The sequence below is a fragment of the Podarcis cretensis genome (assembly GCF_951804945.1).
Source record: "Podarcis cretensis genome assembly, chromosome: 2".
Taxonomy (NCBI): domain Eukaryota; kingdom Metazoa; phylum Chordata; class Lepidosauria; order Squamata; family Lacertidae; genus Podarcis; species Podarcis cretensis.
The window spans coordinates 48,570,561-48,582,904 of NC_137171.1; the positions used below are offsets into that span (position 1 = coordinate 48,570,561).

Sequence of the window (12,344 nt, forward strand, 5' to 3'; positions counted from 1 at the left end):
AAGAATTTGATCAAAAAATTGTTGAAAGGTCAAGTGCACAGTGTCTACAGGATCACCTGTACCCACATGCTTATTGACACTCAAATACACTCTGAAAAGTTTGTTAGACAAGACTTACTTTTACAGAAGCCATGCTGATTCTTCTTTAGCAAGTCTTGTTCTCAGGTGAATATCATCAGGAGGCAGCGAGTTGCTAGTTTTTACTTTGTCAATAATGACCGCTCCCCACTTAAAACGGGGGGCGCCTTTTGCGTGGACGCGTGCAGCCCTGGATCTGGAGTGGCCCCATCAGCATAGGCTTTGCCTTCCCTCAGGTGGGATACCTGGAGGTCCCCGCCTAACCCCAGTGAGTTGTCCAATCCCACCTGGGGGAAGCGTTGCCAGGGAAACCAGGCCAGGTAAGGGGAGGGATAAAAACTTAGAATTCATCTCATCACCACTATTTGCATGTGTTCTTCAGACTCCCCTTCTGAGAATGTTAGATCAGGCACAGGGATTTTCCCACATCTGTTGAAGTGAAGATAGATGCAAGAATCTATTAATCTTCTCTGCAATCTCATGCGTTGTAAATTACTCTGTGCTCTGATTTGAAGGAAGGATGAGCTACGAAAACTTCTAAATAAATGTGTACATTTACTTTTTTTAACACACTCCCTTGTTGTTCAAAGGTTCAGCTACATCCTAAACTTTTTGAATCAGTGTATATACAGCACTACAGTCACATCAGCAACTACACATTTTTTGCAGGATATTGCATTATGCCACAGCCCCACCTTGTACATATACCGTATTTACACAAATGTAATGCGCACCTTTTTAGGCCAAATTACGTTGCGGAAATTAGGGTGCGCATTAGATTTGATGGGGCATTTACATTTGCCAGCAAATCCTTTTTTGTTTCAAGGTTTTGAAAATTGAGGTGCACATTAGATTCAATAGTGCATTAGATTCACATAAATACGGCAGTGTGGGTTGATGGTTAATATTATGTGCTGCCAGTGAGCCAACTGTTGTTGATCTAGGTATAACCTAAGTCAGCAATTGCCTCCAACAGGTCTTGATCATTCATTATTCGATACTCTCCTACGTTTCATTGTCTGTTCTAGCTTACCAAACCTGGTGACCTCAAGATGTTTTGGACTACAACTCCCAATCTCAGCCAGCATGACCAATAATCTGGGGGGGGGGCACCAAGTTGGTAAAGGCTGGCCTATTCCCTTGTCTCACTCTAGAATTATTCCTGATATGAACTTCAAAATTTCCTAGGTTTGATTTGATTGCGAATGGAGGAGCATCTCTAACTCTACACTTTGAGCGAGCACCATTCATGAGCCAAGAGAGGACAGTATGGCTGCCATGGAACAGCTTCTATGCCATGGATACACTTGCAATGAAGACTGAAGAGAATTCCATTCCTAGCTGTGATTTAAGTGGTTTTATCCGGCCTGATCCAGTTATAATTTCATCTCCACTCTCGACATTCTTCAGTGATGCTCCTGGCCGAAACCCCATTGTTCCAGAGACTCAGGTATCAAGCATGAATGTAAACACAACCACAAGCAGGTGATCGTGCCGAAAGTGTGAAGGGGGAGACACACATATCCAAATACTTCAGAATATATAGCAGGCACAAGTTGGGGGCCATGGCTGGCCAGGGCTCACTGGCATGGGGAGACGCTCAACCCTTCGCATATTTGGTATTCATCAAACACTAATATAAATACAGTAAATGTTGCTGCTGCATAATGTTTAAATCAGATTAAAATCTTTAATTTGGACTTGAAATGGTGAAATGCTTGTCTAGACATTCTTTGTGGCCATTTCTGACATTGCATTTCCGAACAAAATTGGGTACAAAACTTCTGGAGGCGAAAGTCTTAATCACATCCATAAAGACAGGCATGAGTATTTCATGTACATAGAATTATTGTAGTAACGAAACAAATACGTGTCAGACTTGTGTCTGTCCTTGCTGACAACATGTGTTTCCTTTTTACACATCTACCAGAAGTGTGGGTTTTTTTAAAAAAAGAAACTATAAAAGTGACCAAAATATCCAGAAATCTTACTTTAAATTGGGCCATTGCAGGAAGACCAGATTAAAACATCTCAGCAGCAAAAAGTCATCAGTCTTGAAATAAAACACTTGATATATCTTTTTTATTTTTATTTTTTTAAAAACTCTCTTCCGGTGCATATTTGAAGTGTGCTTTGCATTCTCACTCAGGTTCTTCATGAAGAAATTGAAGTCCCAGGCTCCAACATAAAACTCTGCTATCTGAGTTCCCGTACTGCTGGATACAAATCTTTGCTTAAGATCACCATGACACAATCACTTGTGCCTCTGAACTTAATTAAAGTACATCTGATGGTTGCAGTTGAAGGACATCTTTTTCAAAAGTCATTTCAAGCATCTCCCAACTTGGCTTACACTTTTATTTGGGACAAAACGGATGCTTATGGCCAGAAGGTTTATGGGCTCTCAGATGCTGTAGGTAAGCCATCAGATTCACATTTTGCGGGTTTTAAGTATTGGCTGTTATGCTAACAGCAGTATCTTAAATTTCATCTGGAAAAAAAAGCCATTACAGCATAACTGATGTCACATGTGTCCTTTGTGTGTTCGAAGATAATACTTTGCTTATTTATTGATTTATCATATTTGTATTTTGGAGGAGCTTAGGATAGTTTACATGTTTTCCTCATACAGTGAGCTAGATGAAGCTTAGAGAGAACTTCATTAGGCCACAACTGAGCTTCATTCCTGAACGATGCATTGCATCCAGTTCCTATTAGGCCTAGTTTGACTTTCCATCCACTACAACACACGAGCTTTCAGGTGAAAAATATATATGTAAGGAACTCACTGTTTTAATATACACTCACAAAACTGTTCGTGTGTGCATTAAAAATATATATTATGCACTGTGCTTACCACAAGAAATATCAGGAAGCCAGTGTGGACTGTGGCTTTTTTCTCAGTAAAAGTGCAGTGGCAAACCCATTTGGTACCACATAATGGGTGGCTTCTTCAGATTCCATAAATAACTATTACAGTAAACAATAAATAGGTTCACGTTAAATTTGGAGCAAGGGCAAAGTCAATTTGGTAGGAGTGATCGATTGCAATTTATATTTTCTAAAGGTCTCCACATGAAGAAATCTCACTACTGTATATTTAGTGCATCAGTTAATGTATTAACATTCTTTTTCACTTTTTTCATAATCACATACTGTATTGAGCATATATATTGAATACAGTCAGTGCTGAACAGCCAGTTAATTAAAAATAGAATATAGCCTTTTCATCATAACTGACTTCCCCCCTATTTCTCCCTCATTAAATCAGTCATTTGCTCCCACCCCTCCCCCAAACTATCAGGATCTATAGTTCCCCTGGGTATAAGTGAATCAAGTTTTTCAGTCAACTGCAGTCAATTATCTGAATTTTATTCAGAATAAAAGATAATATATTGGGAACAGTAGTTTGTGGTAGAGGACAAATCATTCACAATCACTGATTATTGATACATATTTTTCAGTATCTGTGGGATTTGAGTATGAGACCTGTCCTAGTCTGATTTTATGGGAGAAAAGAACTGCCCTGCTCCAAGGATTTGAACTTGACCCCTCAAATCTAGGGGGCTGGTCTTTGGAAAAACATCATGTGCTTAATATAAAAAGTGGTAAGTTCAACAATTTTAATATGTGTTTAAGCTTTGGGTGCAAGCCCTATTCTCATGGTTGCCTCCAGAATATCAAGGAGTGCTTGTGCTGACATCTGATGGGTGGTACTCACACAAGCAATTATTTGCATGCCAACCATAAGCATTACATATGGTTTCATTGACTGGTTTATAGCACACTGCAGCAAAGAGTTGAAATATATTGAGAGTTCTCTGTCTGCCTTTGGCCAGTGCCTTTGGCCTTTATGAATTACATTAGCGGCTAGAAGTCCACACAAGCAGCAGCTGCCACACTAGAGCTTGTGAACAGTATTAGCTGCTGCAAGGCAGCACTGGATGCAGCTGATATCCAAGACCACCTTGCACAGAATGCCTGGAATGAGAAGTGATAGCAGATAGGTTGCTGGGTGGCCAGCGGGCAAGGGAACACAAATCCACTGACTTTGCCATTGCAGCATTTATGAAACTAAGCAACTGTGAAAGGCAAATAGAAACCTACCGTATTTTTCACTCTATAGGACGCACCCGACCATAGGACGCACCTTGCTTTAGAGGGGGAGAACAAGAAAAAAAAATCTCCCCCTCTCTGCTCAGCACCCCTTCAGCGAAGCAGCAGGAGAAACGGAGTCCCTTCCATTTCTCCTCCTGCTTCGCTGAAGAGGCGCTGCGCAGCTCTCCCTCTCTGTTGAAGACAAGAGTCTTGCTCTCCCGGCTTCAGCAAAAGGAACCCAAAACATTTGGAGTGCAAGGTCCCGCTGCGCTCCAAAGGCTTCAGGGATAGCCGCCTGAAGCCTTTGGAGCGCAGCGGGACCTCGCGCTGCGCTCCAAAGGCTTTGGGTTCCTTTTGCTGAAGCCAGGAGAGCAAGACTCTCCTGGCTTCAGTGAAAGGAACCCGAAGCCTTTGGAGTGCAGCGCGAGGTCCTGCTGTGCTCCAAAGGCTTCCTTTGAAGCCTCTGCAGAACAGCAGGGTGAAGGCACCCCACTGCCCTACAGAGGCTTTGCACAGCCATCCCCAAGCTAGAACAGCGAGACAGAGTGCTGCGCAGCATTCCATCTCCCTGTTCTGGCTTTGGGCTTAACCGTGCAGCCTGCATTCGTTCCATAAGACACACACACATTTTCCCTTACTTTCTAGAAGGGAAAAAGTGCGTCCTATAGAGTGAAAAATACGATAATTCCTCCATTAATGGGAGACCACCAGAAGCTCCATATAAGAATGGAATATAATATTGATATTCTCTTCCCTTCTACGCCTCACCATGCATATTCTTATTTCTACAATTTGTGAGGTGTATAGTTCTCCTAAAAGTGCTTCTTGGGGCCTCTTTGTGCAAGCGACAAAGGTTTTCTTGCACTGTATCACTTTCATAAATTCTAGAGTTCGAAGGGACCCCAAGGATCATCAAGTTCTTTGGGACACGTGTGGCAGGTTTCATGTTTAAATGTTCATTCACACACACAAGCAAAACCTCCCTGTGCACAACACGTGAAGCAGGTCACCATAAACCACACTTTAAATATCAAGAATGGAAAGTGTTTTATTCCAACTCCCATCGGTCCCAGCCAGCATGGCCAGCGGTCAGGTATGATGGGAGTTGTAGTCAGGGCTGGCCCAAGATATATTGGCCTCTGAAGTGAACCACAAAATTGTGCTGACCTCCCTGCCAAGGAAGAAGGGGTGAGTGAAGATCTTCATCAGGAACAAGAGGAGGAGGAAAGACCTACATTGAAGTCTGCTGCCTCACCTTACCTCATGGGTGGGTCTGCTGTAGTCAGTACCATCCATAGTTTCCCCACCCCTGCTACAGGGGAACAAAAAGTGAAACAGCTGTGACCAGGGCTAAGTGAAAAGAAACAGTTGCTAGTGGCAGCTGCAAGCAAGAGAGCAAGGGACATAGCATAAAGTGGTTTGGACCTATAATGGGGGGAAAGGAGTCAGTGGATGTGTTGGATCCTAAACAGTCACCAGTGGTAAACTGGCTCAGCCACTTAACAGTCATTTGTTATGAATTATTGTAAGTCCTTGCTTTTCTTCTTGTTAGGTATTCTACACAAAGGTAGTGGAGAGAATCAGTTTCTAACGCAGCAGCCTGCTGTAATCTCCAGCATCATGGGAAACGGTCGTCGAAGGAGTATTTCCTGTCCAAGTTGTAATGGTCTTGCTGAAGGAAACAAACTTCTGGCCCCTGTGGCACTTGCGGTAGGAATTGATGGAAGCCTGTTTGTCGGGGATTTCAACTACATTCGGCGCATCTTTCCTTCTAGGAATGTCACTAGCATTTTGGAATTAAGGTAATTCTGCTGCTATTTGCACCGCTACAAATGCCTTTGTACTTAGTCCTTCTTTCTAGTTTTCCTATATCGTTGTTGCTTTCAGCACTACCTGCCACTGTAGCTTAGTATGTAAACATGAATGACTCAATTTAGGGAAGGCTGCTGGATCAGAGTATATTTGAAGTTGCCTTATCCCTTCTTCCAAGGATTGCAATAGGAATTCAAGCAGCAGTTTAGCCACACCATTTTCTACTAAGGCCACCTGGAATCAGATGGGCTCCTCCCCCATACACACGATGGATAGTTATATTTAGGGTTCCTCCAGACTGGTGGTTTTGGGGCAGGTGTGTTGTGCAACACGTGATTGACACAATAACAGTGTATTAGTGGTGGATTTATAACTGAATCATCCACATATAGTTCCTCTTTGTTGGTTGTTCTGCAGTGCTTCCCAGGTGTTACTGCATTACTCCTGTCTGGAGAGGTAATCTTGCTCTATAGTGCAACAAAAGCAGGGCAAAACTCCCCACAATGAAACATTTGTTGTATGAAAAATTAAAGGAATTTAGAAGGAAATTATGGGTCGTGCAGCTGTTTTAAACGCAGCAGTATAACCAAGACAGCTGAAACTTTTGCAGAGGCAAATGTGATTGAAAGTGTGATCACATATAACTGCCTGATAACATAATGAGCACAGTCATGTTTCAGTGTGCCACTGAATACCATTTCCTGGAATTTGTTGCTGTTATGTCTTGATTGTAGGCTACTTTGAATTATCTAGTTGTGGTTACTGTAAGAAATAGGATTCTTCACTGCACTAACCCAGTGATTGATTTGACAGGGCTCAACTTTTGTTCTCGTGTATATAGCAAAAGAGGCATCCCACAGCATGGCTTACAAACATTGCAAGATAAATAGGTATTGGTATTAGTATTGGTATATGTATGCACATATATGTGTGATATATATATATATACATCCTGACCCTAAAATTTAATATAAAATCTCATCTTACAGTGCTGAGATAAACACTGATTAATACTGTGTGAATTTACAAAGCTCAGTGTCGCTTTGCTCTGTTATAAAACAGCACTTCTGCTCAGTTAGACAGCACATAAGATGAATAACTGCACTGACAGTCAAACCTGCCTTAAGTGACAATTTTAGGGACTGAAGAGGAAAGCCAGTTGCAAAATAGAGATGGGCTCAGGGTTTAAAAACTCTTGTGGTTCAATTGTTTGATTGGAAAGGATATTAGCACATTTCACTTTTGTCAGGCCTACACTGCATCAAGCCTGCTGACAGGCAGCTGCCAACTCTTTTCACTGTCAGTATAAAAGACAGGACGGTTTTACACATGACGTTTTTTCAGTGATCCAGAAAGTTTCTTACAAAAAAAAAATGCCTTGAGGGGCTATTCCAGCAGGGAACTATCTTGTGACTGTTGTGCTTCATCCTTAAATTAACCTAAGGCTAAAGCTAAAAAGAGGTTTCCTTTGCCATGTCTTCTTGTCACATAAGATAAAATGTTATGTTTGCTTTATAGCCTTTACTTCAGCTAACTGTTCTCCTTTCCCCCCTCTTTCTTTTCTGTTTCTTTCCTATAAAGAAATAAAGAATTTAAACATAGGTAAGACCAAAACCACAATCGTTATTTACTATAGTTTGTTCCATTGTGTTTACTTTTTCTGTTGTGCTTCTTTTGCAATGTTCTGTTTTAAATGTATCAAATATAGCAACATTAATATGCTAATTGTGTGTTATGAATATGATAAGCATTAGCAATTATACACTGCAGTCAAAAAGCAACCAAATAAGTTCTGACAGCAATTAGGAATGTCTAATGGAATGCAAGTATAATGAACCCCAAGTTAACTTTTATATGAGCACTTCTCCCTGCAGTCTGTAATTGGCTTAAATGGTTGAGGCAAACTACAGCAGTGGCTTTTGTAAATTCTGGAGAGGGTTCAGAAGGCACTAATGAACTGGAAATGGGTCAAAAACTCATTTCCAACTCATTAATTTTTTTCTTGATTCAGCTCCTCCCTCCCTTTTAATACAATATTAGTTGGTTGATCTGTTATTATTTCAAATAGAGTTTGAATTCTTTTGCAAAATAGTTAATTCCTTTCTTGGTCAGTTTCTCTGCTCACTCTTTAGGTGCATGTACATCTTGGACATTACAGTAGAAGCACAGTAGAAGCATGAAACACTCATGCATCTGCTTGCTGGCACCAGTGGCAATTCCTGGAGCTGCCTGTATTCAAAAGTTAATTTACTGCAAAATAAAACAAATAAAACATTACACTAAACACTCAAGGTATTAGCTCATCAACCCAGTTGGACCAGGATAAATATATTGGCCCTGTAACTCAAACTTGGTGTCTGAGATAGTGTAAGCCTCCTGCTGTGTTTGATAAATATAATTGCTCTCCTCTTTCACAATGACTGAAAATATGTATTATAAGTTGCCAACTGTGGCATGAACCTGTGGAAACAAAAAATGAAGCTTCTAGATTAATTAGATGGAATTCATGTTGTTGAAGGCTGTGATGTGTATGCTAGGAGAGCCCAGGGCTCTATTAATATATCCACACTGTGGCCAAAATGATGGTACTTCCTGCCGTTTCCCTCACTTCCTGGCTTACTCTTTAAGTACCTTCTTTTGTCTGAGTAGATGCTGTGGTGAATGCCACACAAGCTGTAGCTGCTTGTAACTGACAAAAACTGGTATCCATATGCTAAAGAGTAAAAAAATTAATAAATCAGTACATCAGTGTTCAAAAAGGAATGCATTTGTATTGGTTAGAACTAAGTTTAGTGGTAGCTGTTAATTAAAAAAAGGTGTGTGTTAATATATCAAAGTAGAAAATAAGGGGAAGATATATTTATTAAGTTTCCTGTGAAGTCAATGCTGTCTATTTGAAAAAAGAATCTTCTTAATATAAGTGTTAAAAGGAAAGCATTTGACCCGATAAATGGACATAAAAGAAAAAAATAGTGTATTGGAAATAAAGGAAACATGTGCACAAGTGCACAACTGTGCTCATTGCTTAACATTACCAATATCACAAATTTGCTTCTGTTGTCCCAAACATGGAAAAGTTATACTTTTGGTGCATGTCAGGGGTAGCTAATGTGGTACCCACCAGATATTGTCATATTACAACTCCCATCAGCCTCAGGAAATGATCAGATATATATAAGAATAGTCAAACACCACTTAAATGAAAATGCTGCTGTATTGTAACAACACAATGATGAAAATCAAAGTTGGTTAGAAAGGTGATTAAAGGCGGTGACCAGAAAGGAGTTTGATAATGTGTGGGTTTAGAGTATTATGACCTTATTATATTATAGCATTACAAAACTCTAATGATAAGCTGAATCCTGGAGGTATAAATACTATAAAACAGATGTGTGGCAAATTTGGTGGAAATATCCACCAACTTACACACGATTGACTCACATGAGACTGCGTATATGCGTGGTGCCGAGAATAATTAAATAAATAGATTCAAACCAGCAAATGGTGAGAGAGAGCTGGAGAATCCTTGTGGCTCACAAGGAGACCCTCCTTGGAGCCCAAAGAGGACTTCATAGAGGGCAGAGGAAGCCCCAAAGAGACCGGAGGGGTCACCTGTATTAGCATATTTATATTAAAGGATACTGAACTAGGAAGGAGGAATGATGAAATTGTGGTTGTATTTGTGGCTGTTTGCGGTGTGTGTAGTTCTGGTCATTAAAAGAATAATTAACAAAGGATGGAATTCAACATCACTCTATGCTGAACATTTTGTTGATGTGAATGTATCATCCTGTCAGGTGGAACTATGCCCCCTCACACTGCAAGCTGTTTTGCGGGATTTTCTGGGCAACCCAAGCAAATTTAGTGGGGAAGAAGGTGGGGGAAACCTAAATGCGCAAATGGAAGCCCCTGCAGAGGGCTTCTGCTGACTGTATTTGTTAGGTGAATCCCACCCAGAATATATAATTTTAAAATAATACTGATTAAGATCAACACCATTAAACATCTTGCTAAAATAGCAGCTGCTCAAAAGGGTTTTTGTATTTCCTGTTATGTACTGAAGTTCTCCCCCTGGGCCAGCAGGGGGATACTGTAGATAGTTATGCAAATGAAGGATCGAAAGTGACGTTCAGTGATTGGATGCATACTGTAGATAGTTATGCAACAGAGCACACCGTCTCCACCAAGCAACAGAGCACACCGTCTCCACCAAGCAACAGAGCACACCGTCTCCACCAAGGAGGAGACAGGGGACTCCCCCGAGAAGGAGGCTAGTTCACCAACACAGGAGCCAGATATATGGAGAAACGTGACTCAAAGAAGTAGGAGGCCCAGGGTTCGCTCTGATTGTTTAGAAATACACAATCGCTTTGAGGTCCTCTCCCCTAGCATGGAAGACGAAGAGCAGACTCCATTTGAGGATCTCTCCCTCATTACAGTCGATCAGGTATATGAAGACGAGCAGCAAAGTCAGTCCTCAGGGAATGTGCAGGCGACCTTGGAACGGACAGCTCATGGAAGAACTCCAACCAAACCTAAGAGGAGGCGTGTAGTGGTGATAGGGGATTCCCTACTGAGGGGAACAGAAGCAGTGATCTGTGGGCCTGACAAGATGTCTCAGGAAGTGTGCTGTCTCCCCGGGGCTAAGATCCAAGATGTAACTGAACGACTGCAAGGAATCATAAAACCCACTGACAAATACCCCTTCCTCTTGGTTCATGTGGGGACCAATGACACTGCAAGCAGTAGCCTCCAGAAGATCAAAAGAGACTACGAGGCTCTGGGCAGGAAATTGAAGCAATTAAATGCACAAATTGTCATCTCATCTGTCCTCCCAGTTGAACGACGTGGACCAGGGAGAGAGGGAAAAATAGTGGAAGTGAACAGCTGGCTTCGCAAATGGTGTAAACAGGAACGGTTTGGATTCTTAGATCACGGACTGCAGTTTCTTGAAGATGGACTTCTGGCAAGCGATGGGCTGCACCTCACAACAGTTGGGAGGAATGTTTTTGCCAAAAATCTCAGAAACCTCATCAGGAGGGCTTTAAACTGACTAATGTGGGGGAGGGAGACAGTGCTCCTGAAGGTAGGAGTCTATCAATCGATGAAGATGATCATCCAAATGTCATAGACCAAATGGAGCAAACAGCACGCAGACCTAGTGGTGGGAGGAAAAAATCCTTAAATAAGAGACACGGGGGAATGATTAATGGACTTCAGTGTCTGTACACTAATGCACAAAGCATGGGAAATGGTCTTTTGGAGGTCTTTAAGCAGAGGCTTGACAACGATATGTCAGGAGTGCTCTGATGGTGTTTCCTGCTTGGCAGGGGGTTGGACTTGATGGCCCTTGTGGTCTCTTCCAACTCTATGATTCTATGATTCTAAGGATAGAAAGTGACGTTCAGTGATTGGATAGTTTTAGAAAGTTGTTACAGTAACGAGGTTCTGGAGCTCTATATAAGCAGGCTGACTGAGCCCTTCAGTCCAGTTCTGTTCCAGCTTACAAATAAAGAGATGCTTTGGAGAAATTGCTGTGTCGTCTGATATGTTCACCCACAACTTTAAAAAATGCATTTATAGCATCATAATGTTATAACAACCTTTCATTTAAGTGGTATTTCACTGTTATGTGTGTGTTTTTAATAACATTGAAATAATTTTTGACTATAAAATTGGTTTTTAAAAAGGGGGTAATAAAATAGCTGCACTGCCCACACAGAAAGTACAGTTGTGTGTGCTAAGCTTAATAGGTTCCTCTGTCCACTACATCCATACCCACATAAGAACCCCATCATTTTAAAAAGATAGAATTGCAAAAAGGGGTCATTGTACCACTCTCTTATTTTTCAAACTTTTTGTTTTGTGAGAAAGGGCAAAAGAACTAGGATGGCAATGACTGGATGGCAACATCATGCACCCCCCCCCCCATAAAAAGTGAATTAACAAAACAGCAATGCTGCACTAAATACCTAAGCGGAAGCATCTCAGCATTTTATTCTCCCAATATTTCAGTATTACCTGGCTCTGCAGTCAAAGGGGCAAACTGGATTACCCAGGTTAGGAGCCCAGTTCTACCAGACCCCTACGCTGTCTCTCTCCCACATGCTCCACTTCTGTGCCAGGGAACATCTTTGGCTGTATGGGTATTGTCCTTAGACCAGTTTTAACACATACTTGTGCAGCTTGCAATACTATTGCAACAATGCATGTTATGATATTGTGCTAGGATGGCAGTTGTAGTGGCCTGCCCTAAAAACATATTGACCAGGGTAACCATAGGATAGGACTATAAGAGTCTCACAATGTCACAGGTGCTCCCTCTGAAAACAATTAACAAAAGATTGGATTTTTGT

At 41.4% G+C, this 12,344-nt stretch overlaps 1 protein-coding gene across 19 annotated transcripts in view; it reads left to right on the plus strand.

Annotated features, from left to right (window-relative positions):
• TENM2 (teneurin transmembrane protein 2) overlaps nt 1-12,344 on the plus strand; it is a 716,795-nt gene that overhangs the window by 661,955 nt on the left and 42,496 nt on the right. For all 19 annotated transcript variants that reach the window (XM_079964734.1, XM_079964747.1, XM_079964745.1 and 16 more), the window contains 5 exons: nt 1,267-1,528; nt 2,228-2,495; nt 3,543-3,686; nt 5,729-5,978; nt 7,570-7,590. In XM_079964734.1, coding sequence (XP_079820860.1) covers nt 1,267-1,528; nt 2,228-2,495; nt 3,543-3,686; nt 5,729-5,978; nt 7,570-7,590 — 945 coding nt within the window. The remainder of the gene's footprint in view (nt 1-1,266; nt 1,529-2,227; nt 2,496-3,542; nt 3,687-5,728; nt 5,979-7,569; nt 7,591-12,344) is intronic.